Source organism: Lepus europaeus, chromosome 9, assembly GCF_033115175.1.
Source record: "Lepus europaeus isolate LE1 chromosome 9, mLepTim1.pri, whole genome shotgun sequence".
NCBI classification, from domain to species: Eukaryota; Metazoa; Chordata; class Mammalia; order Lagomorpha; family Leporidae; genus Lepus; species Lepus europaeus.
In genome coordinates, this window is record NC_084835.1 from 23,089,210 (window position 1) to 23,115,018 (window position 25,809).

The following is a 25,809-nucleotide window of genomic DNA, read 5'->3' on the forward strand; positions in this document are numbered from 1 at the left end:
CAAACAGACAAAGAAAAAAACAACTTGGAGAAAATGAAGACCAGGCATGGAACAGAAGAAAATGTAAACAAACAAACCGGAAAACCCCTTACAGCCACCCAAAGATGGTTACAACAGGGCAAGGTAAACATGAATTCTAAAAACTGGAACACTCAGATCAAGAAATTTAACATGTGATCACGGCCATTTTTTTTTTTTTTTTTTTTAGACAGGCAACCAAATACATGTGAGATAATGTTGAGGAAGTCTCTCTCAAAATAACAAGACAAAGAGTGAAAATAAGGGAGGAAAAGATAGCATTAGGGATCAAGCCCAGCACGCAGCCACCTGGAGTTCTAGAAAGAGCAGCTCAGAAAATGGTGCGGGGAGGGAGGAGTCGCTGGAATGTGGCAGAAGTGGTTCATCAAAGAAATAATATGGGTGCATTTCCCTGCCCCGAGGGCCTGCTGGACCTTGTTGGACCCCACAGGTTCACTGTGGCCACAGCACCTTGAAGACCCTCAAGGCCTCACAAGAGGCAGGGGCCAGAGAAGCCCCCAGCCCCCTCCCACAGTGTGCAGCCCTCAGGGAGGTCAGCAAGTCAGACCAGGGCCTTGCTGGGAGTCACTGCGCACAGCAGCACTGAGGGCATGCTGAGGGAAGAACTCAACACCCAACCGCCAAACGCAGAACTTTCCTTTTTACTCATTTATTTTTTTTAAAGACTTATTTTATTTATTTGAAAGGCAGAGTTACATAGACAGAGAGGGAGAGACAGAGCAAGGGGTCTTCTATCTACCAGTTCACTCCCCAAATGGCTGCAACAGCCAGGTTTGGGCCAGACCGAAGCAAGTAGCACAGGGCCCCAAACACTTGGGTCATCTTCCATTGCTTTACTGGGCACATCAGCAGGGAGCTGGATTGGAAGTGGAGTGGCCGGGACTCAAACCTGCACCCCTATGGGAAACTGGCATTGAAGGCGGCACCTCAACCTGCTACACCACAGCACCAGCCCCATATGCAGAATTTTAAAAAAAGGCATTTCTGGGCTGGTGTTATGGTGCAGCAGGTTAAGCCACCAGCTATGAGGCTGGATGCCATATGGGAGCACCAGTTTGAATGCTGGCCGCTCTGCTTCCAATCCAGCTCCCTGCTAATGTGCCTGGGGAAGGCAAAAGGAGATGGCCCAGGTACTTGGACCCCCACATCCACATTGGAGTCTGGATGGAGTTCCCGGCTCCTGGCTTTGACCTAGCCCAGTCCCGACTGTCACAGCCATCTGGGGAGTGAACCAGTAGATGGAAGCACTCATTCTCTCTCTCTCTCTTTCCTTCTCCATCTCTGTGTTTCTGTCACACAGCCTTTTTTTTTTTTTTTTTTTTTAGATTTATTTATTTATTTGAAAGGCAGAGTTACAGAGAGGCAGAGAGAGAGGAAGGTCTTCCATCCACTGGTTCATTCCCCAGATGGCCACAATGGCCAGAGCTGTACCAATCCGAAGCCAGAAGCCAGGAGCTTCTTTCGGGTCTCCTACAAGGGTGCAGGGGCCCAAGCACTTGGACCATCTTCTACTGCTTTCCCAGGCCATAGCAGAGAGCTGGATTGGAAGTGGAGCATCCAGGACTTGAACCAGTGCCCATGTGAGATGCAGGCACTACAGGTGGTAGCTGTACCCGCTACGCCACAGTGCCAGCCCCTCTCTGTAACAATGCCTTTCAAAGAAATAAAATAAATCTTTAAATAAAATTAAGAAACACCTCTGGCAAGCAAGGTCTCACGTGACTTATTTCCTAAGCTCTGTTCTCAGGAAGTTCCTGGTGGGTGTGCTTCAGTAGAGTCAGGGAAGCAAGGAGGCTGGGGGCAGGGCGCTCAGCCCTGCAGAGAGCAGGGAGTTCCCAGGGAGGGCGGGGTCTCAGTAATGAATTCCATGGGGACTCTGGGAGGAAACTAAGCAGCTCCTGGGTTGGAGTGCACGGCGTGGGGGAGGGTCCTTGTCCCACCCTTGCAGCTGACTGGAAAGGACATGCCTTCAGCCAGGATTATCCTGGCTTTGGGCAAATGCTGGTAGATGCTGGCAGGATGCGCCCTGCCCCTGGAGAAAGCACACCCAGCCCGAAGTCCCGGATGGCCAACACCAGTATACAGAAGGAGGTCCTGCAGGGTCAAGTACAGCCAGAGCCGTCCAGGGAAAGCCCTGGCCCACATCCAGTCTCGGGCTGCCTTCCGGAAAGCTGCTGCAGCCTCCTGCCGCCGGGGCTCACGCACCCAGCCTCCCCCTCCAGACGCCCCAGGAGCACAGGGTCGGAAGTGGGTGGGCTCCCACGCTTCACTCCCAGCTGGCACCAGGGTGTCACTCACCGCCACGTGCCCGCCCTCCTCGCTGAGGAACCGCCGGACGTCACGGAGGGCTGCCAGGGCACACTGTCTTCAGAGGAGAGAACACAGGGTCAGCCCAGCACCAGGCCTAAGGAAGCAGCGACACAGCCCGCCAGACACGAGAGCAGACGGCCCAGGTCCCCTCCTCTCTGGTTAATCTTTTCTCAGGGCAGGCGCTGAGGCAGAGCAGGTGGGGCGGCCGCTTGCGGCACCGGCATCCCATACAGGCGCCGGTTCTAGTCCCCGGCTGCTCCACTTCCTACCCAGCTCTCTGCTATGACCTGGAGAGCAGCAGCAGATGACCCAAGTCCTTGGGCCCCTGCACCCATGTGAGAGACCTGGAAGAATCTCCTGGCTCCTGGTTTCAGATAGGCCCAGCTCTGGCCGTTGTGGCCATTTAGGTAGTAAATCAGCAGATGGAAGACCTCTCTCTCTCTCTCTCTCTCTCTCTCTCTCTCTCTGCCTCTCTGTAGCTCTGCCTTTCAAATAAATGAATAAATCTTTCAAAAAAAAATTGCTTTTCTCAGGGCCGGTGCTGTGACACAGCAGGTTAAACCACCGCCTGCAGCACCAGCAGCCCATATGGGCGCCAGTTCGATCCTTGTGATCTTCCTGTGGCCCAGTGATCTTTCAGTTCAAGCCTAGAGTGTGTTCTTCTGCCAAAAATCTGAATTCGGAGCACCCAGGAAACCAGCATGGCTGTGGCTAATTCTCACCACCTTCATTTAGAGCCCCACGTTCTAGGCTACGATCTCTTTCGTGGGCTGCCTGGACTGTGGCCCCACCATGGGGGAGGAATGTCGCTGGGGGAACAGCCCAGGAGCCTGGGTGTGCATGTGTGTGTGTGTATGTGAGTGGTGCCTATGTGGGGGCATGGGGAGTGTGCACACGTAAACGTGTGAGTGAGCAAGCACGAGTCCCCGGGCCCACGTGAGTGCTGCTGTGTATGCGCACTTGATGTGCCAGGCCCTCATGTCTCACAGAACTAAATGGGCACAGGTAGGAATGGGCTGCGTGTGTTCACCCACGTGCACAAGAGGAGGTTTTGTATGTGCCCTAGCCTGTGTTCATGTGCATAGATGCACACAAGTGCATGTGTGCCTCTGTGGGTACTTGCCCATGAGTATGGCATCTGACTTAGGAGTGAGAGACAGAATGAAAGAACACAAATGTTCATCTGAGTGGGTGCCCACATGCGTGTACATACACTCACGTGGTGTGACTATAAGCACAGGGATGCACATGCATGTTTACTCGTGTGTATACACAGGGTGCACATATGTGTCCAGACGTCTACGCAAGGCATGCATGTGCATGTTGTGCCCACACGTATGGCACGGGATCACATGTAGGGAGGCGGGTTTGTCTGCTGGGGCAGGGTGCCCGTGTTCTGGGCGCACGCAGTCTGTGGACGCACATTTCTAGAACTTACACTCTGTCCAGATCGGACTTCGACGGTGCATGCTCAGGGAGATGCAGCCTTTTCTTCCCAGCTTTTCCATTTTCAAAACTTCTGATCCTTTTATTTTATTTATGAGAAATTTGGGGATAAATATTGGGCAATGTTTAGTAGCGTCAAGTCTGGGCTTTGCTATTGTGGGCGAGACTGGCTTGCCTGTGCCTCAGTTTTCTCATCTGTAACATGGAGAGCTGTGACCTGGCGGTCAAGCCCAGCACACAAGAGCTGTAAGGGTCACTCTCCCCCTACTATCTGGCTCCATACCACCAGGGGGCGCAGCATTGTACCTCACCCACAATTTGGCCACAGAAACCTGAACTTCAAACTCCACTTCCCTTCTTGGTGCCTTAGCCTGGGCCCCAGCCCCAATAAGGAAACGGCGGAGGGGACCTGAAGGTGCAAGCCCTACAGTGGGGAGTGCCTGCCACCTAGTGGCCAGAGCAGGAAAAGGAACAAGCGTTCCGTTGTTCAGACCCGGAAGGTAGAGGGGTGGCTTCTGCCCTGGAGCCGGGCTTAATTTGGGGAAGTCATTAGGGCCGCGCCAGCTCCCGATCACTGCTCTGCCATCATGACTGGGCCCAGAGTGGTTCTCTGCCACCCACGGCTAAAAAGGGGGCATCTTGATCCCCCACCCAACTCCCACCAAGAAGGGCAGAGCACAGCTCCTTAGACCACTCAGTTTCTTAGAAAAACACTTAGTTCAAGTCAGAACCAGGGTGTGTGCGTGTGTGTGTGTCGTTATATGCAAATTCTACCTTCTGAGTAATGACAGGTATGTGAACTACTCACCCAGCAACATCTAGACACCATCAAAGCTAACTCAAGGCCTATCCCACACGTGCCAACAACATCCTCCCAATATAAAGGAAGGGACAGGGAGGAGGGTTCCGCCCTGCTCCACCCCTGAGGCCTGCATCCCTGCGCCCTCTCAGGCTCCTCTCCCCATTGCAGCCATTCCCATCTAGGGCCAGGGGTAAGTGAAGGTGACCACCACACGGCAGCCGCTCCTCTGCCCTGGCCAGGCCTTCATCCCCCCGCAGCCCTGCACTGTACTCTCACAGCATGTCTCTACCCTGACAACCAGGGCAGGGGCAGGCCAGCACCAGGCCACACTCCTCCCCCTCTCATCACCAAACCCATCACATCCCAACCCCTTCATGTCCTGGGAGGTCAAGAGACTAGCTCTGTCACACAGGGGTTAGGACAGGGCAAGGCCAGGTTCATTCACCAGCAACCTGGCTCCGGGCCCCCAGTTAACGGGCAGTGACTTGCTAGACTCCCCTTCCCCCCAACAAACACACACATGCACACTTACTTCCTGATTCTCAGCCCCTCTTCATTGTCTGGGAGGAAAAACTCAAACGATTTGTACGTCCTGACCATGTCCCGGCGATACTGGCCAACATTGAATTCTGGAGGGAAGGAGAGGCCCAGCATTCATCGTAATTCCTGACCTTGACCCATCCCCAGGCCTCGCCCACCGTCCAGCCTTCTCCCTTCTCTCCCACCCCCACCCCCATCCACAACGTCCCCTTAGGCAGCTGGGGCCAAGCCTCACCCCGAGTGGGCACACCGATCCAGTTCAAGTATCGAGTCAGCTTCTTAGAGATGTAGGTCTTGCCCCTGGCAGGCAGACCCACCATGACAATGAGCGTCGGGCAGTTGGTCATGCACACTGGAAGGCAAGCAGCAGGCAGCGTCAGAGGTGGCAGGGTCCTCCTGGGGCGTTCCTCCTGCCCTCCCCGTCTGTGCTCCCGCAGCCTCAGGGCGCAGGACTGGCACCGGCATTCTTTCCTGGCCTCCTGGCATTGCACAGCTCCCTAAGCATCATCAGGTCCTGGTTTGAAGCCACTGCTCCACGACCTCCTTCCCCAGGCCTGTCTGGGCTCCGGCAGATGTCAAGGGAACCTGCCGGCCTCTCTTAGCCTGACTCGCTGCAGCCGGACACTGCTGGGAAGCTGGGCAGAGCCAAGACCCAGCAGGGTATTCTCTGGGCAGATCCACCCCCAACCTTCCCACCTCTCCCTCAGCCCCTTGATCCTGTAGCATTCCCAGCATGCAGTCTGCTGCTGCCCTCTCTGTGGTGCACTGCTTTTCAAGTTTTTAAAGATTATTTGAAAGGTACAGTGACAGGGAGAGAGAGAGAAGGGGAGAGAGAGAGAGAGGGAGGTCTTCCATCTGATGGTTCACTCCCCAAATGGCTGCAATGGCTGGGGCTGGGCCAGGCTGAAGCCAGGAGCCCAGAACTCCATCAGGGTCTCCCACATGGGTGCAGGGACCCAAGTACTTGGGCCGTTCTCTGCTGCTTTCCCAGGCTCATTAGCAGGGGGTTGGATCAGAAGTAGAGCAGCCAAGACTGAAACTGGTGCTCATGTGGGATGCCAGAGTCACAGGTGGTGGCCTGACCCACTGCGCCACAATGCCAGTCCCCGGTAGCATTTCTTTTCACAAAGCCCAGTTCAAAGCTGCTTCCTCAGTGGGTTCTTTCTCCACGGCACATCCCTGCCCACCTAATGCACCCTTGGTCCAGCTCTCTCTAGACAGATCACTTGTAGCAGAAGCAGCCCTGCAGTACCTGAGCTGTTCAGGACCCAGAGCCTGTACAAAATCGGTGTTCAAGAATTACAGGCAGGGGCCAGCGCTGTGGTGTAGCAGGTAAAGTCGCTGTCTGCAGTGCCGGCATCCCATATGGGCACCAGTTCGAGACCCAGCTGCTCTACTTCCGATCCAGCTCTCTGCTATGGCCTGGGAAAGCAGTGGAGGATGGCCCAAGTGCTTAGATCGCTGCACCTGTGTGGCAGACCTGGCAGAAGCTCCTGGCTTATGGCTTTGGATCGGCGCAGCTCGGGCCATTGCTGCCATTTGGGGAGTGAACCAGCAAAGGGAAGACCTCTCTCTCTCTCTCCCTTCTCTCTCTGCCTCTCTGTAACTCTGCCTCTCAAGCAAATAAATAAATCTTTAAAAAAAAAAAAAAAGAATTTCGGGCAGCAGCAGGGAAGGAGCCATCTACAAAGCTCAGCAGGGAGGGGGCATCCCGAAGTCTGAGCACTGGGGCCAGCGCAGTGGCACGGTGGCTTCAGCATCCGCCTGCGACACCAGCATCCCAAATGAGAGCCAGTTCAAGCCCCAGAAGTTCCACTCCCTGCTCATGGCCTGGGAAGGCAACAGAGAATGGCTCAAGTGCTTGGGCCTCTGCACCCACATGGGAGACCCAGATGGAGTTCCAGACTCCTGCCTTTGGCCTGGTCCAGCCCTGGTCATTGAGGCCATCTGGGGAGTGAACCAGAGGGTAGATTTCTCTCTCTGTAACTCTGCATTTCAAATAAATAATAAAAATAAATACGTAAGTAGAGGTCTGAGCAGGGAAGAAGCATCTAGAAGACAGACCTGAGAGTAGACACAAGGCCAGTCCTTCTGATGACCCGCACGCCACAACCCTGTGTGCCACCGGTCAGTGTGCCATGCCCAAGGCTCCTCTGGTCGCAGCTGGCTAGGACAGGCGCTGCGGGCAGCACAAGGGCCAGCCTCGGGTGACCAGCACAGCTTTCAAAGCAGCTAAAGGCAATGCAGTTTGACCTCAGAAACCTCAGGAAACTTCCCCTTCACCGTCGTGAGGACCTGGGTCAGTAAAGCCACACCAGACAGACAGACAGCAAACGTGGGGACTGCCACTGCCCCCCTGCCCACCTGCTCTGCCTCCATGTGTGTCCCGAGACAAGTGGCTGCACCCCCACCCCTCCCGAAACACAGACGTCCCAGGGGCAGCTCTGCTGGGGGTCTGGTGTCAGATGGGCTCTGGTTTCCAACCTTGACTCTGACATTTGCTGGCAACTCTGAGCCTTGGTGTCCTCACCCGTGTAATTGGATGACAATCCCTCAGCGAGAGCACTAACCCCAAGCCTGAGCCCTTCAGGGAAGCTCTGACCTCTGCCTCGCCCTAGCAGGTGTACCTCAGCCCAGGGTGCCCTTGGGAGGAGGGGTGTGGCAGTGGCTCGCCGCCTGAGGCAGGACCTACAGAGAAGCGAGGGGGTGCTCCATCACACCTGTGCACGCCTTTGTGCAAATGCGAGCTACGAGGCTCCAAGGGAGGGTGGGAGGGGACCCTGCAGAAACTTGCAGAAAAACCTCAGCATTGGCAAAGTGCAGAAAACAAGTTGGGCAAGGCTCGTGTCCTCAGGGCCAGCAGATGGCCAGGGCCTGCCTTGTTTGCACAACTCCCAGCCAGGGTAACCAAGGCTCTGAGCAGTGCACCAGTTACTCACCAGAGGGAAGAACCTGCAGCGACACTGCTCCCCATGAGGCCACTCCCTCCCGGGGCCCCCTCAGGGGCACTCCCATGCCTGAGGACCCCGTGCTGCACCTCTCTTCACACCTTCTCGCCCTAGAGATGCCCCAGGCTCCTCCCATGCTGTCTGGTGACAGCCCCCTCTCCCCACTCCCCGCCATATGCAAGGTAGGCAGACAGGGCAGCGACTCAGGCCTGGGTACAAAACAAGGCCATAAACCAGCTGTCACCTCTGCTCCTGAGATAGGCTCCCCAGGAAGTGACCAAAAGAAAACCAAAGTTCAAGTACATTCCCAGCAGCTCTGCTGACAACAGCACAATGCGGGGAAACGGAGAAATTGCAACCTGAGGCACAAGAAGGAAGGGACACACTCCAGGCCTTGAAGCCGAGGGCATGTGGACCGCGCGGCCGGGACTGTGCCGGCACACAGGACAGCAGAGCACACCGCTGAGCACACTGGGCATGTGCAGAGGGAAATCTGAAGGCACGGGGCCCCAGCTTCCCTCACTGCTCCCTCTCCTGCAAACCTGCAGAGGCCCCAGGCACCAGGAAGGCTGAGACGGGCCAGGCAGCGGACAGTGCCTGCTACCTCCTGGCACATCCACAGGGGGAGCAGCCCGAAGCCCCGGGTGGGTTGCAGACTGACTCCTGAACAGCACCTGCCCCCACCTCTGGCTGGCGATCAAGGCAACTCCCAGCTCCTCCGAGGCTCCTTCCCACCTGTTCAGAAGCCCACCGTGCAAGGGGTCACCTCCTGCAGGAGGGCAGGGACCAGGAGCCGGTGCTGCACAGGCGGGGCCCCGATCCCTCTCTGCTCATCCGCTCCCTGCCGCCAACCCCAGTCCTGGCCCAGGCCCCCACGCAACCTGTACATCTCGGCTTTGGCCTCTTGGGTGCCATCCCCTCCGCCCAGAAGCCCAAGCTTCTTCAACACCCCGAGACGCCGTGACAAGCCCTTCTGCTCCAGCCACGGTCACATTTCAGTCCACACTGGAAGCCTGGAGTGCACCCTCCTGGGCCTCCACTCCCTTCCCACCTGCAATGGGGGTTGGCTCGGGCTAATGGCTCAGTCCCCAGCACAGGTGTAGTGAGCAACAGAGAGCGTGGTGGGGTAAGGAAGGGACCGACTTGCATTGAGTGAGGACCGGCTCGCTAGCGCACCTAGGGCTGCTGTCTCACCCCACAGGGCAGCCAGCATGCAACTTCAGGGCTTCTGCCTCCAAAGCCCAGGGCCTCACTCCCCTTTCGTAATAACAGCATCCACCCCCTGGTTAGGACCACACAGCCCTAGCAGCACAGGATGGAGGGGCTTCAGCCTCCACAAGAACAACAGAGTCTCAAAGGAGAGCTGGCCAGCCTGTGGCCACAGCACCTTGGGACTGGGCCTCCACGTATGGCTCCCACTGCTTCTCAGTCAGAGCCACCAGGACCCACCAGAACGCAGTCTGGTCAGAACCTGGCCACCACACACACACACACACACACCAGCCTGAACTGACAGCACCGTCAGAGCCATGGGCCCAGCGCGGCCTCAGCAGAAGCATAGAGCACTCGCCTCACCTTATCATAAACACGCAGCGGCCAGGAGTGCAGGGACCTTGCACATCCCACAACCTCCGACGGCCATTTCCATATCTTTCCTACCAGTTGTACTTGATGTGCTCTGAGATCCTTGCCAAGCAGCAAATTCAGACAATGTTACAACGACTCCTAAAGGAAATCTGTCTTTTTGTTGATTATAAGGAAAGTTGCAGGCTCATTTAAGATAGGCAAAGTCCGGGTCGGGGAGCAAACACCCAGGAGGCCAGGCGAGGCGAGTCCCTTAGCAATTCCACGTTTCGACACTAACTCCCAGGTGCTCCTTCCTCCAGGTGACCACTCCCCCTGGAACCCACATGCATGCTACGAGCCCCAGAGACAGCGCCAGATGGTCTTGTGTTCTGTCTCTATCCTGAGGACATCTGGACTGCCCTCAAGTTCCCCCAAAAACTCTGTCTTAAGGCCAAGAGATACCCTTCCTCTTTCTACAGGAACGGCCCTCATTTAGGCCTTTGGACATTCTAGGCTGAGGCCAAGACAGCTCAGTGTGCGCCCAGGCCCACACAGCTCAGTTCTGGGTCAGAACACACCATCTGGCCACGAGAGGAAAGCCACGCCCAGGAAGTCCTCTGTTTGCCAGGGGCAAACCTGGAGGTGATGGTGTCCCGACCTGGGCCCTACCGAGCTGACATGCCCTCACACCTGTCTGTCCCCTGCTGCGCCACACCTATCTTCCGAGCACCACTGTCATATCCGCCTCACCTGTTCCCAGCCACTCACCTGCCCTCCGCCTCCTCCCCCGGGGTCACAACGGCCTCACCTGCCCACGGTTCCTCACCTGCCCCCTTGCCCGCTGTCCACGCGAGACACCGCCCAGGCGTCCCTGCCCACCCATCCCAGCGCACGTCCTTGCCCCTGCCCGAGGACCCCGCCTCACCACCGCGCTGGCAGGCGTGCAGAGCCGGCCTCCCATTGCTGTACGGCATCCAGATCTTCTTCAGGGGGTTCTGGGTCAGTTCCCGTGGGGACGCCATCCCGGGGTCGGGATGCGTCGGATTGCGCCGCTTCAGACCCAGCAGCCGGGCCACCTCGGGCCACCCGAGGTCCCGCCCCTCGCGCCCCGCCCCTCCTCAAGCCGCAACAACTCTTGTCCATCTTCCCGCAGGTCCCGCCCCAGAACGAATAGGCTCCACCCCAACGGAAGGGGCCCTGGTCTCCGTTTACGCATGCCCAGCTCGCTTGCAGGCCCTTTTTGGACCAAGCGGGCCCCATCCTTCATGCCAAGATCGAGATTGCGCATGCCCAGATCCCGGCGGGCTCAAGGCCCGGATTGTCCGGGCCCCGCCCCGGATGGGCGGGCCCCTCCGCCCAACCCGACCGAGCTGATTTGCATAGGCCCCGCCCCCGCGGTTCCCGGGGCTTCCGCTGTCTGCAGTGCGTGACCTCAGGGACCCCGGGAGAGGAGGCGAGGGCTGCGTGACTCGCAGGGCCGGGTTGGTCAGCACCAGCCCAGCGGCCCCTGGGCTGCTGTCCCGGCCGTCAGTGCCGCCGTGCCTCCCTGGCGCTGCGCCGAGGCCCCTTTATCTCGGGGACGGGGACGCGGGACACGTCTTACAATCCTGTTTTTTTTCTCTGGGGCTTGGCTGCGGGGGAGCTCGGGCTAAACTCCCCAACACCCCCTCCCCCCGAAATAAACGCGCGGGACCTCGTGATCGAGTTCTTTGGGGACTCACTGAGCCCTAGCAGGATCTTCACTCTCCTTCCAGGATTTCATTTGTACCAATTAAATTTTTAATCATGAGTTACGCATTTTTTTTTTTAATGAGCTTCTGTCTCTTCATCAGGAAAATGGAACGCATACGTCATCAGTCTTACAAGATAATGATACAGATTAGATGGGTCAATCGCTGAGAAAGCCGGTCTGAAACACTTCGGGGTTCTCATTTATTGCATTATTTACCTACCCCTGTCTTTGAAAATGCGTCGGAGGCAAGAGGCAAGGGAGAGACCCCGAAGTCCAGGAACCTGGGCTGGGCCGGTGTTTGGCTCCTGCCCAGCCCTGTGGTCCCTGCCCCCTCGGCCTCCCCAGCCCCTCCGCCCCCAGCTCCACGGCGTCCTGCCGCAGCCTCACCACCCGGGCCTGGACGCGGGCCACACTGCCCTCTAGCGAGCGATGTGCTCCACCACAGCCCTGGCGGGGTCCTGGTGTGTGCCCAGGTAGGAGCCAGGTGCTAGTGGCGTGTCCACAGGGTGGCCTCGTGCAGCGTCCCCTCCCCGCGCCTGCCTTGGGTCAGTCCTCCCAGTCACCATCGTGGCCTGGCAAGGATCTCTGAGATTTGCCCACCTCACAGGCAAGGAGGGGTCAGAGGCGTCTGCATGGACCCTCCCTGAAGCCGGCTCTAGGTACTTTTTCTGGAGAATGTCCTGCCCTACCCAGAGTGGGCTACTTCCTCCTTCCTCACCCTCCCTGTGCAGCATCTACCCACCACCTCTAAGCCCCACCCAGAAGCACAGCCATGGGTGGATCCCGAGGAGCCTGCCTGCCACCCTTCATGACTATCCACCTGTTCCTTACCCAATGCTACTCATTCTGTCCCTGACACAGCCAAACTTCCTGTCTGTCTGCTGATCACCGCCAAGGTCATCTCAGGGCCATCCTGGTCTCAGAGACCTCCACGCCACACGCCCACACCCTGTCCAGTGTTCATTGCAAGGCTGCCTCGTCTAACAGCCAGACACCCAGCCCCTCAGGAGGCCCGCGTGTTCTCGTCCCCAGTCCTCCTGGACATTAGTTGGGGGCAGCCAGGACCGGGCAGGGGGCCAGGGAAGTCTCTGGGAAGCCACCCCACAGCCAGACAGTCTGAACCTGGTTCCCTAAAATGCTGTGGCTCTGCACCTCCTCCTCTTCCCCAAACAGTCTGACCCTGGGCTGACCCAGCCACACCCTCGCAAGTCTCTGTCCTCAGCTGAGAGAGGCCACGGGTCAACATCAAGCATCTCTACCTGACCTGAAGATTCCCATCTCTTCTCCCGCGGCCTCATTCCCCAGGTAGCAAACAGGATGGACTCAGGTCAACCCCCAGCCCGTCCAAACCTCACCTGCCGTACTGGCACCTGCACCGTCACTGCACTTCCCGCCTCCAGCCCCGTGCCCTGCCTTCTTCCCTCCATGGCAATGCCGTCCTGGCCTGCCGCTCCCTCAGCCTCCATGGATGCCCAGGCAACGGGCCCTCGAGCTTCTTCAGGGCACCTCAGAGTGAGCCAGCGACCCTGTCCCCAGCACGGGCAGTGTGTGGGGCTGTCAGCGAGCATCCGTGCAGGGACACGGTTTTCTCAGCCTGTGCCGAGCACCACTGCACTTGGGTGGCCGGATCCAGGTGGATTCCCGTGGCACCTCCTGCACTGAACACTGGCCCCCTCCCAGTGCTCCAGGCTACAAGCCAGGGGGTGGCCAAAGTCCTCAGTCCATGTTCTCAACGTTCACGCTCTTCCTGGCGCCCGTATCTGCTGCCCGGGGCACCACCCTTTGCAGCATAAAGACCCTGGGCCCCAGCGCATGTCACACAGACCCCCATAGCAAGGCAGAGAAGCATGCGTGTGCATCCCCCCCCCACACACACACACACACAAGCCCGGCAGCCAGACCTGTGCAGACAGGCGTACCGTAGGGAGCCTGCTGCTGTCTGCTGCCCCCCTTCCCCTCATCTCCGCCCCTGCCCTCGGTGGTGGGGTTCATAGGAGTTCCAGCTTCCTCTGGCTGGTTCCAGGAAGGAGTGTTCCCAGTGTCCTCTGGGGCCCGGAGCGCACAGGGAGTGCGAAGCTCTGACTTGGGGACTGGGGTTAGAGAGCTGTGTGGCTGGGCAACCCTGGCGAACCCTGCCCTTCCTGATTCTTGTCTGGCACAGGCACACAGTAGGTGTTCAAAGTGACTTGGGAGCAGCCAGGACACACAGAAAGTGCTCAGAGAGCCCACAGTAGGTGTTTAGAGAAACTCAGGACTGGTGTGGGACACACAGGAGGTACCCTAAAAAGGCCGGTTTAAGGGCTAAGGCCACATCATTATGCAAAACTTCCCAAATGAGCCTCTGGACCTCCCAAGCTGGTGCAACCCCTGAGGAGGACCTGGACCAGCATAACCCCTGGGAGGCCAGCGAGGGGCAGAGCTCGAGGGCCGCGGGCAGCTCCAGCTGGCTGTCCCTGCCCCTGGGCTGGAGGAGGGCACTATTTATAGCTTCCCCTTGGCCCAGCCTCCTCTCCTCTGCGAGGCAACAGTTCCCCCTCCTCCAGGAGACTGACAGACTGATGCCCCCTCAGAGCACCCCTTTACCAGGAGAGACCCCCACCCCTCTCAGTCCCCCCCAGTACCACCCTCACTGCACCCTGGTCTTTTCCAAGTGCCCCATCCTCCCCACGCTGCCCCGCACCTACCCTGCCTGCCGCGCCCCGGGTCCGTCAGAGAGCTGCCTCTGTCCATCCTGCCACCGAACTGGCCCGGGCCACCGCCCCCTTTGGCTCCCGAGTAGGGAGCCCCGCCCCTGCAGGCTCCGCGAGGGCAGCCCCGCCTCTTCAGCCGCCTTGGGCACGCCCCCCAGGCTGCTTACAATCTCGAGGTTAACGTCTGTGCCCCCACCCCAGGCAGGCAGCTGCCCTCCTGCCACCATCACTTCTGTCCAGTCAGAGGGGCCCCCACTGCCGGGGTCTGCCCTTGCCTCCAGCTGGACTGGTCTACACAACGCAGAGACCCTGCCGGACCCTCAGCAAGCCCGTCCACACTGCCCTGAGAGTCAGCCCTAGCTCCAGCCCGCACACTAAGGAGGCAGGTGAGATTAAAAGGTGGGGAGAGGGTTAGGACGTCAGCTACAATACTCACATCCCGTCTTGGAGTGCCTGGGTTCAAGTCCCAGCTCCGTTTTGTATTTTAACTTCCTGCTAGTGCGCGCTCCGGGAGGCAGCAGGGCACGGCTCAGGCACTTGGGACTCTAACAGATGCAGTTCCAAGTTCCTGGCTTTGGCCTGGCCTGGCCTTGGCAGTTGCAGGCAATTGGGGAGTGAACCAGTGACTGCAGGTCTCTCTCTGTCTCTCTGTCTCTCAAATCAATGGAGAAAACGGGGGTGGGAGGCAGGGAGGGAGGGTGGGCAGAAGGGCCGGGAAGCCAGATGTGACTCAGCCAGGCGTCCCTGCCTGGTGCACATGAGTGTGTGGCTCCTGGGCACCCCAGATCCAGTCACGTCACATTTATTGGGCGCTTCCTGCAACCAGAACCTGCCTGTCACTCACGAGAAACGGGGTGACGTGACTCTGACTTGCGATGAGGAAGTAGAGGCTCTGAGAGGTGAACCCCGCTGCTCAGGACACTTCTGTGAGGAGGGCAGGGGGTTGGGCTGCAGCCCCAGGAGCCCGAGCCCCGTCCCTGGAGCCGGGTGTACAGGGGGGAGGGCTGGACAGTGCCCAGTTCTGTGATGTGTGTGCTTCCCACGGGTCTCGGGGCGAAGCGCCCTTTCCTCCTACGTCCTCACACACCCTCACAGCTGTCAGGCCTGGGGCAGGCAACATTGAGCCCGCAGGCACCTGCACACGCGCACGGGCTGAGGCTGCCATGTCACAGCCCCCGCACCGCTGCCTGTGCCTGGAGAGGCCCCTGGTGGCCCCATCCCTCGGGGTAGGTGCTGCCCACGGGCACAGAGCCTGCAGCAGCCCTCATCTAGCACTCCCAGGTGCTGGCCTGCGATGGCGGGGAGGGAGACCCAGCCCCACCTTGGATGGGCTCCCAAAAGTCACAGGGTGGCCACCGCCTGTGGTGGTGTCCAGATGCTGTGTGGCGGTGGGGCCCCCAGACCTGGCAGGACCCCACCCCACCCCCCCGGCAGTGGCCATCCCCAGCAGTGACCCGACATGGAGATGGCCAGCTGTCCATTCCCACCGTGACTCCGCGGCACTCAGATGTGAGATGGCACCACTTGGCAGAGGTCCCACACGGCAGTGTCCAGGAGCACTCTGCCCAGATGTGACACCATCCAGCTCTGTCATCGTCCTCCAAGTCTTCTCATCCACTGCTGCGCCCCCAGCCCCAGCTCAGGCTCAGCGGCGGCCAACCTGGGCCAGGACACGGGCGTTGGTGGCAGCCTGTTGGCTGGCGGCTCTGGTCCGGGCCTGCTCCAGTAAGACTTGCAGGAGGCCGATGGGGACATCCAGTGAGAGGGTGATGCGGGGGTTGTGGCGGGCGCTGGGGCTGCGGTAGCCCCAGGTAGCTGGGGGGCCCGTGGTGGTGGCTGGGGGGCTCTCCCAGGCTGCAGGACTGGGAGTGGTCTGGGAACGGTTCTGCAGGAGCAGCTGGAAGACTGGGAGAGGGGTCACTGGGGCAGCCAGGACCCTACCCAGCATCAGGACCAAAAGCATCGGTAGAGCCCACCTCGTCATCGCGTGCTCAGGCTGCAAGGAGAAAAGAGGCTCAGGGCAGGGGCTCTGCTCAGCCCTGGTTCATGGACAGAGACCGCGAGATTAGAGATTAGAGAGAGAGATTAGAGCGAGAGAGGCCACAGGGCCAGAGGCACGGAGACAGAGATGGAGAGACAAGACAAGAAAGGGAAATCAAGGCAGAGTCAGAGAAGGGGGCCAGGGAGACAAAGGCTGAGAAGGAAACGGAGATGTGAGGCAGAAAGAAAGATGACAGAGTGATGGACAGACAGACAGATGCAGAGGGAGGAGGAGAGATTAACGAGATGCAAGCACATCAAAACAGAGGGAGATGGGAGGAAAAAGAGACAGAAAGCATCCCAGAGACAGACCACGCGATGGAAATAAACATTTCAGAAACAAACAAGAACGGGAGGCTCCGAGCTTCTAGCAAGAGCTTGTAGCTGATGCGCGGGTCGGGGTGGGGGGTTCTGTGCAGAGGAGCAGCCAGAGACCCCAGGGAGGCCCAGGCCCCGAGACCTCCACGAACCCAAAGCCCGGGTCCACTCAATCCCCAAGACCCCTCCCGTCCCAACCTCACCCCAGCCCTACCTCCAGGGGCTTCCTCCAGGAGTCGGGCTGCTGGGGCTGGGCCCAGGCAGTGCTGTCGGGCATCTGAGCTCTGCCCACTTCAGCACCCATTTATCTCCCCCGACGCCCCGGCAGCCCCCCGCCCGTGACTCACGCCTCCTGGGGAGCGGAGAGGACATGTCCTCAGCCCTCACCCGATCTACTCCTTTCTGGGAACAAGTTGGGGCCGGAAGGTCATAGGACAATGGCCAGGGCTGTGCAGAGGGACTCTGCCCACAGAGAACAGTACTGCCCCCTCTGGGGAAATCTGCCCCCAACACCTCCAGCGCCCCAAAGAGTCACAACAGGGGCCTTTTAAAACAGCAGCTTTAATACCCCCCAGAAACAGCACCATGTCATCACAGCGTGGGTCCAGGAGCAGATCAGACGCCGGTCACCTCCGCTCACAGCCCACAGCCACCCCCACAGTGAGTCAGCTGCCACAATGGGGGCTTGTCCACAGGGGGCAGGCTGGACCCGTGGGACCAAGTCACGGAAATAACGGACACGCACTCGCACGCTCACGTGCCTCTAGCACCAAGGGGAGGGGCGGCAGGGTGCAGCTGAGACCCTGCTCCTCCAGGGGACGCTGAAGGTCAGCTCACGGTCGGGCCTTCAGCTCGGGGCAGCACCTGGGCAGGGCAAGTGCGGAACGATTTTCAGCCACCAGACCCCTTCCCCCGCACGTAGGCCCAGAGCACCACCCAAGGCTGGAGGGCGGAGCTGATGTCACAGCGGGGAGTGGGGCTCTGACCTCAGAGAGGGGCTCCATCCTCAGGTCTTCAGAGGAGGGACCAAGGAGGGGGACACCCGGGGGGTTGCACCATGGACTTCCGTACTCAGTTCTTTGGGGTGGGGGCCCAGCCCAGGTCCCCCAGCCTGAGGGCACTTCTCACCCTGGTCCCTGACCCCAGGACTCCTGACCCAGGCCCCCTAAGGTGACAGGGCGTGGGGGTGCGTACCTGTTTATCTGTTCAGGGGCTCTGGATCACCCGGGGTGGGCAGCGGCGCTCGCAGGCCTCACGGGTCCCAAAGCGGTTGGCATTTCCTCCGCAGCCACCATAGACAAAGGGACGACAGGCCTCGGTGCCGCGCGGCCCAGCCCGATGGTACCAGCGCAGGGTGTAGGCAGCACAGGAACCCTCATCCAGCGGCAGGGAGCAGGGGTCTGGGGCTGACGGGGGTCAGGTCAGCAGGGGCAGCGGGCATCAGAGAGGGTCTGGGGGCCATCAGAGGGGAGCAGGGGCTGCCTGCCCCTCCCCCGCCCCTCGGGCCCCAGCCCTCTTCTCACCGCCGGCATCCCAGGGCGCCTCAGGGTCCTGGTACTCCTCCACGGAATACTCCGAGTATTCCGAGAACTCGTCGTCCTCGGGGGGCACCTGGCCTGCAGGTAGCGGGCGTGGGTGAGAGGCAGCCTGCCCTCGGTGTGCGGGCCTGGGACACCCTCGCCTCATACTGGAGGCCCCACTTACTCCCAGTCCCAGCTTCCCGCTCGCGTGACAGCAGGCTCAGAGGGCTGGGTCCGTCACCCACACGGGAGGCCCAGAAGGCGTCCCCGGCTCCAAGTTTCTGCCTGCTCTAACCCTGGCTGTTGCGCGCATTTGGCGCATGAACTGGCAAATGGGAGCTCTCTGTCTCTCTCGTCTTTTCAAATAAAGTTCATAAATAAAAACAGTTTTAAAACCAGCATCCCCATTGTAGCTGCATGTGGGGCCTACCTACACGACACGTGCCCTACACTCCCCATGCCTGAGTCTGTGCCCCAGCCGGCAGTCCTCACCTTCGTCCTCTACGTGAGAGACGCGCAGCACGGGCACAGGGTGCAGCTGGCGGCCGGCGGTGTCTGCCGCGTAACTAGGGAGGGGTCCTGGGGCAAAAACGGGGGGCCCGGGGACCCCGGGGTCATCACAGCAGCCACCCCAGCCAAACCCCTGCTGGGAGGACCCAAGCGGTGGGCAGGGCAGGGCTTAGGGCGGAGAAAGTTCCAGGAGCAGAGAACTACTCACGTGATCCCGATGCACTAAACGGGCCCTGGCAGGCTGGGAGGGGGCAGAGCAGGCAGAGAGAGGGTGGGTGGATGGAGCAGCAGACCAAAAGTCAGAGGCACACAGGGGCGAGGGGGCAAGGGCAGAGACAGCAGGGGAGTGACAGGCAGAGGCAGAGAGAGCAGAAGAAAGGCCAAGAAGAAGGAACCCAGGGTGGGAGGCAGGTTGGGAGCAGACCGCCAAGGGCAGGAGGCAAGGGAGAGACAGCAGAAGGAACCGGCAGGCATGGTGAGCGTGAGAGAGCAGCAGACAGGGAGCAGAGAGACAGAACTTCACTCTGATGCCCCCAGGGGGTCACCACAGCCCCCACCTGGGGCCATGGCAGGCCCCGTGGGACAAACTGTGCTCCTGCCTCCACCCTCTTCCACACATGGCCACGCTGGACAGCCACGAACACCCCACGGCCATCCATGGCCGCCACCCCCAGCAACGTCCTGCAGCCCCGGGGCTGTCTGTGTGGCCGTCCACTCCTCCATCCCCTTGATCACTGCTCCCCCCCCAGCACTCCTGGGGGCCTGTCTGCGCCTGTCCAGGGCCCTGGGGCCAGGCGGGGAGGTGACCCGGGAGACTCGGGGCTCAGCCGCACTCACCGCAGTGCTGACTCATCTCCTGACGCACAAAGGCCCGAATGTCATCCTCCTGGGGGCACAAGGCCACGAGGACCACAAGGAACGCATTGGGATCACAGAGGGGCAGCACGGGGTCAGTGCCCACCCAGGCCCACACTCACTGTCAAGGCGGCTTCTCCCTTCTCGCCTCGGGGGCCGGCAGGCCCTGGCCGCCCCTGTGCAACACAGGAGACCAAGTCATGACCTGTGGTCCCTGGACACCAGACGCTATCCCTGTGTCTGATCCCCAGGCCGGAAATCCCCACTTACCTGCTCGCCTCTCTCACCAGGGGCCCCAGGGACTCCAGGGGCTCCCGCCACACTTTCTCCTGGGGGACCTCGCTCACCCTGTGAGACACAAGGACCAAGTGAGCAGGGTCAGAGCCAGTGTGGTTCAGAAGTCAAGCAAGTTGAGGGGCTGGTGTCGTGGTTAAGTCACCACCTGTGACGCCTGCATCCCATATGGACGCCGGTTCGATTCCCGGCTGTTCCAGTTCTAATCCAGCTCCCTGTCAATGTGCCTGGAATGGCAGTGGAAGATGGACTAAGTTCTTGGGCCCCTGAACCCATGTGGGGGACCCAGGTGAAGCTTCTGGCACCTGGCTTCAGCCTGGCCAAGCTCTGGCTGTTATGACCATTTGGGGAGTGAACCAGCGGATGGAAGCACTCTCTCTCTCTCTTTCTGTGTCTCTGCCTTTCAAATCAATAAGTAAATATATATATATATATATTTTATATATATAAAAATAGGTCAAGCTGGGGAGCAGGGCCTGAGGCCGGGGCAGGGAGCCTGGGAGAGGGGTTGCAGGCCGAGCCAGCGAGGGGGCAAGGGCAGAGGGCTCCGGGGGTTGGGCGGCAGAGCCGAGGCCTCACCTTCTGGCCCTGCAGTCCTTCAGAGCCTTTGGGGCCAACACTACCAGGCGGCCCCGGGGGACCAGGAGAGCCTTCGTTGCCTCTGGGACCTGGGAAGCCCCCAACTCCTGCAGGCCCCTGGGGAGAGACGGGACAGGGTCAGTGGCTGGAGCCACTCCCAGAGAGCACACTCCCCTCCAGGCACCATGCCTTGGCTTGCACTCACCCGCTCCCCCTTCTCGCCTTGGTCACCCTTGGGTCCGGGCTGCCCATCGAAGCCTCGGTCACCCTGGAACAGAAGTAACAGCAGAGGCCCTCTGCCCTGATCTCCCCGAATTCCCATGAGCCCCGTGGCTGGTGCCCACAGTCCCCCAGGGCCCCTGTACCTGTGATCCTCCCAGCCATGACCCTGTGGCTTTGTGCACATAATCCCAGCTCCACCACCCATCCCCACCATGACCCCAACCCCCAGGCTCCTATAGCAAACTTCCCAGTGCCATGCCAACCCCCCATCAAGTCCCCTCTCAGGAGACCCTGTACCTTGGGACCGATCAGGCCCTCCTTGCCAGGAGCCCCAGGCTGGCCCGGCACGCCAGGCTCCCCCTGGAAAGAAGAAGACATGAACTGGGCCCTGGGACACCCAGCCCCTCCTCCCTCCGGGTGTGCCCCACACTCACCATCTCTCCTTTGCGTCCTGCCAGCCCCGGACGGCCTGGCTGCCCAGCTTCTCCCTGCAGGCATGGGTGCATAGGTGAGCTTTGGCCCCAGGCCCCATGGCCTCTCGAGCCCCTGGCACCTGTGTACCTTGGCCCCCAAGAGTCCAACACCTCTGTACCTTGTCTCCCTTCTCCCCATCGAGGCCGCAGGCTCCCTTCACGCCCCGTTCTCCCTGAAGGAGGAAAGCAGGAGTAAAAGGCAGCTTCCAGACACTGTGCCTTAGGACCCCTCGACCCCAAGACCACCCCCTGAGACTGGCCATACACACCCCAAACTGCAACCTAACAATCCCACACTCGCCCCCGGATACCCAACATCTGACCCCAGCTTCCTCGCACTCCAACACCAGGCCATCGTGGCCAGAAGAGAAACCCAGCCCCGGTCCCACCTTGAGGCCCCGGGGACCCATGAAGCCGATGTCTCCTTTGTCTCCCCGGACACCAGGGGCTCCATCCTTCCCTGGGGATCCCTGGAAGGAGGAGGGGTTGATGTGAGGTCGGGGAGGTCAGCAAGGGGTCAAAGGGAAGCAGCCTGTGGGCAGGTGTTTGGTGCAGTGGTTAAGTGACCGCTTGTCTGCAAGCCGGATCAGAGTGCCTGGGTTCGAATCCCAGCTTCGGGCAATGCAGGCAGGGACAAGTAGTTGAGTCCCTGCCAGCCACACGAGTTTGTTCCCAGTTCCTGGCTTAGGCCTGGCTGCTGTGTTCATTGGGGGGAGGGGGGGGGGCGAACCAGCAGATGGGATGGGAGATCACTGTTGGTCTCTCTCCCCTTCTGTCTTTCAAATGAAATGGTGGGGGGGAACCTGTTTAGAGAGAGAATCACCCTGTATAACAGGCAGGGACCACCACAGGGAGAGGGGCACCACCAGAGGCCAGGCCCCAGAGGACAAGTGTCCCTGTGTGCAGTGGTCACAGGAGTCACTGTGGACCTGGGGGTCCCTGGGCAACAGGAAGACACGACGAGAGCACAGGCCATGCCAGCTGGGGGCAGGGGTCCTGTGGGCATGGGGGCCTCTTACCGGCTCACCAGGGATCCCTGCAGCGCCAGGTTCACCCTGTGGGAAACAGATTGGGGGAAGCTGCTCGGTGTGACTGTCCCGAGCTGGCCAACACAGCCAGGCCTGGGCTGCACACAGACCGCGTGAAGTGCATGTGTAGCCAGCAGGGGGACCTGATCCCCCAACACGCAGGACATGGGACAGGCGTGCGTGATGTGTCCCTGGGGGCTGTGGGGGGCTTGCCTTGGGGCCTGAGAGTCCGCGAGCTCCCAGCGACCCGGCCGAGCCCTTGTCACCAGGCTCTCCCTTGCTGCCCTGTGGGAGTGACCAGGAGAGGGACAGAGTCAGGACCAGACCGCCAGCCGGGGCAGACTTCCTCAGTGCCCTCCCGCCGCCCGGCCCCTGCAGCCCCAGCCTTCCCAGCGCAGGCTGTGGCCGGGGGAGGGGAGGCTCGTTCTCACAGAGTGGCTCATTTCTCACCGCAGGACACTTCCTCTTACACTAAACACCTAACCCCACCCAGAACACCCCCGACACCCAAGGAGCCCCTGCCCACCCCCGCAGGCCCCCACAGAGCTACTGGCCTCAGAATCCTCAGAGTGCATGCTGCCACCCGAGCCCTCCCTAGAGTCCTGTGGCCTGGCCGCTCCATAGTCCCCAGAGCCCCCAGACGGCCTCCCCCACCCCTGTGGCCCGGCCCCCTGCCTTACAGGCCCTCTGAAGAATGACCACGGCCCACAGGACCCCATGGCCAGAAGCACACCCTCTGCCCAGTACCTTGTCACCAGGGTCCCCACTGTCTCCCCGAGGTCCTTTGTCACCATCCATGCCGCGAGGCCCTCGTTCACCCTGGAGCGAGGGTCGGAGGTCAGGGTCAGGGGCTGTGGGGGCCCCCCACTCACTGTGCAGGAGTGATCCCCACTCACTCACCGTGTCCCCCTTGGCGCCCCGTGGCCCCGGAGGCCCCACCATCACGGCCGAGTCACCCTGAGAGACAGAGGCTGTCAGAGGAGCCGGAGTGCCCAAGTCCCTGGCCCCGCCCTCAGCCAGCTCCCACTCACCTTGTCACCTTTCAGCCCTGCGGTGCCAGCGTCACCCTATTGGGTGGAAGAGCGTGAGCCCCACCCAACTGGGGAGCCCCCAGTCCTGAATCACATTAGCCAGCCCCCTCCCCCACATTCACCCCGGGGCCCTTCCCTCCCATTCTTACCTTCTCCCCACGCTCGCCCCGGCTGCCTGGTGGCCCCTGGGACAGAGAAGGTGGCTGTGAGCTGAGGGCAGGCCAAAGGGGCTCCCGGGGGAGTAAGGGAACCGAGCAGCAGGTCAGATGGGGCATGGGAGGGCTGGGGCAGGCAGAGCCAGTGTGCCCAGGGCACAGGGGCACGTTCCCCGTGGGGACCTACCGCGAGTCCTCTGGGTCCCTCTCGGCCGGGGGGCCCCTCTTCACCCTGGATGGTGACATTGGGTTCAGTCACTCTGAGGTTGGAAGTCTGAAGCGAGCCCCGATGTGCCTCCCCTTCCCCATGGGCCCAGGCTGAGGGACAGGACATACGTACCCGGACGCCTGGCTCCCCACGCTCGCCTCGGGGCCCGGGCAGCCCTGCTCCAGGGTCTCCCTGGGGACCGACAGCACACAGGTAGGATGAGTGGGGGTCAGAGGAGGTTGGCGGGGTGGCCGGGGCATGGCACAGCCAGCTGCGTTCTTCCTACCTTGTCTCCTTTGAGTCCAGAGGCCCCGGGTGCACCCTGTGGGCCAGAGTGAGGTGAGGGTCCCATGGCGCTGCAAGCCCCCCAGCCTTCAAGCCTGCAGCGTGGATGCCCACGCAGGGAGATGGGACAAGTGCGGCCCTGTGGGGGCGTCCACTCACCGCCAACCCTGGTGGTCCAGGTGGGCCCAAGAGGCCTGGGGCACCCTCTCTTCCTGGAGGGCCTGCTAGACCCTATGGGGAAAACGGGGCGGGATAGGCAGAGGCGACTTGGAACCCCTCCTCCGCCTCTGTTCCCTGCAGACTAGAAGCCCTCAAGGCAGGGCCTGGACCTCCTCCTCCTCCCCTGCCACGGACTCAGAGGTCTCAGGGTCACCAAGTCCCCATGCGCTGTGTCCGGCCCCCTTACCCGCTCTCCTACAGGGCCAGGCTGACCCATCTCTCCGCGAGGGCCCGTCTGCCCAGGAAACCCCACAACACCAGGAGTACCGGGGGGGCCCTGGGGTCCGAGGTCTCCCTAAAGACAGTCGAGAGAGGCGTGGTCACCGCGGGATGCCTTCCCACAACCAGCCCCAGAACTCCTCCTCCTCCCACTTCTGGGGGCCTGCCTGCCTGCTGCCTACCCCCCACTGGCAATGGGATGCTGACTCACCTTAATGCCCGGGGGACCAGCTGGCCCAGGGGGGCCTTGGAGGCCAACTCCTGGGTCACCCTTTGAGGGAAAGAGGGATGAGATGAAGTTCGGGGAGTTGCAGGACCAGACGCCCAGCAGGGACCCTTCCAGGAACAGCTACCTTGTGGCCTTTCAGTCCTGGTGCCCCTTTCTGACCCTAGGAAGACAAAGCAAACCACGGCTGAGATGGCTGGAACGGAAGGCGGGGCTTGGACACGGGCCCAAAGCATCCCCAGACGTGTCCTGGACACACGGGAACTCAGACACGTGACAGATCTCACGGCAGCCCAGGCGCGACCACAGACCCGTGAGAGCAGGGGAGGAGGGGAGCACAGGGAGGCAAGTGCGTGGGAGCGGCCCTGCGTGTAGGGCTCACACACAGGCACAGACTCAGGGCCGCACACAAGAATGCAGATTCTCGGGAGATCAGGTGGGAACTCTGCCTTGACCACTTCCAGGGAGCTCAGCGTGGCCACAGCCAGGAACCGGGAGAGATGGGGGCGGGCAAGGAGGGTTATAAACATATGACTAAGAGGAGCCCACGAGAACCAGATGTGTTCCCAGAGCAGGCGGGTCAGGCGGGAGTGCACGCATGTGCTCAGATGTGGTGAGGGACAGAGGACCAGGGACAGGCGCAGGAGCCAAGGCGGGGCCCCTGAGTGCTCAGCGTGTGGAAGCCAAGAGCACAGGACCTCTGTGCGCTCCCGAGTGCTGGAACACGCGACAGACTCAGGGGCTCAGACGCATGCTCGGGCCCAAGAAGGGTCCCTCGCACCCAGGATCGCATTCAAAGCAGACCTAGCCCTGCCAGAACCCCGGACTCACGTCTTCCCCGGGGTCTCCAGGCTCCCCAGCACGGCCAGCTTCGCCCTGCGGGAAAGGGGTAGTGAGCGTGTCTGGCCACCCAGCCCTGGCCCTCTCTGCCCAGCGCTCAGGCCCTGGGGCCAGGCCCACTCACCTTCTCTCCCCGCGGCCCGGGCAGTCCTCGGTCACCTTTGGCTCCCTGGAATGACAGGACCGGGAGGCAAGACAGGTGTCAGTGCCACACAGATGACACTCAAGGAGGAGGCAAGAGGTCAGGGGTCAATGAGGGGTATATGATGGAAACTGGAGGTCAGAGGGCGGGGAGGCCGGGGGTCAAAGGTCCCTGCAGTCAGCGGCTCCACACTCACCGGCTCCCCCACCAGGTCTCCAACAAGGCCTCCAGGGGCTCCCTGAAGAGGTAGAGGAATCCGTGGGCTTCCATGGCCCCCACTCCAGGCCCCTGCCCCCAGGCCTCCCACCACTCACCTTCTCTCCCTTGGCTCCAGGGGGCCCAACCACGGCCTGTGGGGATGGCCCAGTGAGCTGCCCAGCCTCCTCCACCTCCTCCTCCCCGCCCCTGCTCTGCCATCCCAGCAGGACCCGAAACTGAAGCTTGGGGGTGGGGTGGAGGAGCTGGTGCAGGGTCAAAGGTCACCTGTCCAGGGGCCCCCACAGGTCCAGGTTCCCCTTTAGGTCCGACGGGACCAGGCAGTCCTGGTGACCCCTATGGGAGAGCAGCACAAG

General features: G+C 60.8%; 3 protein-coding genes across 4 annotated transcripts in view; all 3 read right to left on the bottom strand.

Annotated features, from left to right (window-relative positions):
• Positions 1 to 10,740, bottom strand: part of PFKFB4 (6-phosphofructo-2-kinase/fructose-2,6-biphosphatase 4) — a 29,827-nt gene extending 19,087 nt beyond the window's left edge. Inside the window, exons 1-4 of one of the 2 annotated variants that reach the window (XM_062200806.1) lie at positions 10,577 to 10,740; positions 5,373 to 5,489; positions 5,130 to 5,226; positions 2,338 to 2,404 (exon numbers count right to left, since the gene is read on the bottom strand). In XM_062200806.1, coding sequence (XP_062056790.1) covers positions 2,338 to 2,404; positions 5,130 to 5,226; positions 5,373 to 5,489; positions 10,577 to 10,673 — 378 coding nt within the window. In that variant the 5' untranslated portion in view covers positions 10,674 to 10,740. The remainder of the gene's footprint in view (positions 1 to 2,337; positions 2,405 to 5,129; positions 5,227 to 5,372; positions 5,490 to 10,576) is intronic. The other variant, XM_062200807.1, reaches the window with a different exon arrangement.
• Positions 10,741 to 15,718: 4,978 nt separating this feature from the next.
• On the bottom strand, positions 15,719 to 16,057 carry UCN2 (urocortin 2). Its single transcript, XM_062200154.1, has one exon. The coding sequence runs from the start codon at positions 16,055 to 16,057 to the stop codon at positions 15,719 to 15,721; it is 339 nt and encodes a 112-aa protein (XP_062056138.1).
• Positions 16,058 to 16,979: 922 nt separating this feature from the next.
• Positions 16,980 to 25,809, bottom strand: part of COL7A1 (collagen type VII alpha 1 chain) — a 29,239-nt gene continuing 20,409 nt past the window's right edge. The window contains exons 87-118 of the mRNA XM_062200808.1: positions 25,721 to 25,789; positions 25,552 to 25,587; positions 25,434 to 25,475; positions 25,220 to 25,264; positions 25,087 to 25,131; positions 24,383 to 24,418; positions 24,241 to 24,300; positions 23,998 to 24,105; positions 23,751 to 23,822; positions 23,593 to 23,628; positions 23,439 to 23,498; positions 23,286 to 23,330; positions 23,093 to 23,128; positions 22,944 to 22,979; positions 22,813 to 22,869; positions 22,660 to 22,731; positions 22,126 to 22,197; positions 21,904 to 21,939; positions 21,274 to 21,354; positions 21,004 to 21,057; positions 20,846 to 20,899; positions 20,709 to 20,771; positions 20,395 to 20,457; positions 20,190 to 20,306; positions 19,587 to 19,664; positions 19,439 to 19,492; positions 19,299 to 19,347; positions 18,670 to 18,702; positions 18,444 to 18,530; positions 17,955 to 18,047; positions 17,626 to 17,837; positions 16,980 to 17,295 (exon numbers count right to left, since the gene is read on the bottom strand). Coding sequence (XP_062056792.1) covers positions 17,638 to 17,837; positions 17,955 to 18,047; positions 18,444 to 18,530; positions 18,670 to 18,702; positions 19,299 to 19,347; positions 19,439 to 19,492; positions 19,587 to 19,664; positions 20,190 to 20,306; positions 20,395 to 20,457; positions 20,709 to 20,771; positions 20,846 to 20,899; positions 21,004 to 21,057; positions 21,274 to 21,354; positions 21,904 to 21,939; positions 22,126 to 22,197; positions 22,660 to 22,731; positions 22,813 to 22,869; positions 22,944 to 22,979; positions 23,093 to 23,128; positions 23,286 to 23,330; positions 23,439 to 23,498; positions 23,593 to 23,628; positions 23,751 to 23,822; positions 23,998 to 24,105; positions 24,241 to 24,300; positions 24,383 to 24,418; positions 25,087 to 25,131; positions 25,220 to 25,264; positions 25,434 to 25,475; positions 25,552 to 25,587; positions 25,721 to 25,789 — 1,989 coding nt within the window. The 3' untranslated portion in view covers positions 16,980 to 17,295; positions 17,626 to 17,637. The remainder of the gene's footprint in view (positions 17,296 to 17,625; positions 17,838 to 17,954; positions 18,048 to 18,443; positions 18,531 to 18,669; positions 18,703 to 19,298; positions 19,348 to 19,438; positions 19,493 to 19,586; positions 19,665 to 20,189; positions 20,307 to 20,394; positions 20,458 to 20,708; positions 20,772 to 20,845; positions 20,900 to 21,003; positions 21,058 to 21,273; positions 21,355 to 21,903; positions 21,940 to 22,125; positions 22,198 to 22,659; positions 22,732 to 22,812; positions 22,870 to 22,943; positions 22,980 to 23,092; positions 23,129 to 23,285; positions 23,331 to 23,438; positions 23,499 to 23,592; positions 23,629 to 23,750; positions 23,823 to 23,997; positions 24,106 to 24,240; positions 24,301 to 24,382; positions 24,419 to 25,086; positions 25,132 to 25,219; positions 25,265 to 25,433; positions 25,476 to 25,551; positions 25,588 to 25,720; positions 25,790 to 25,809) is intronic.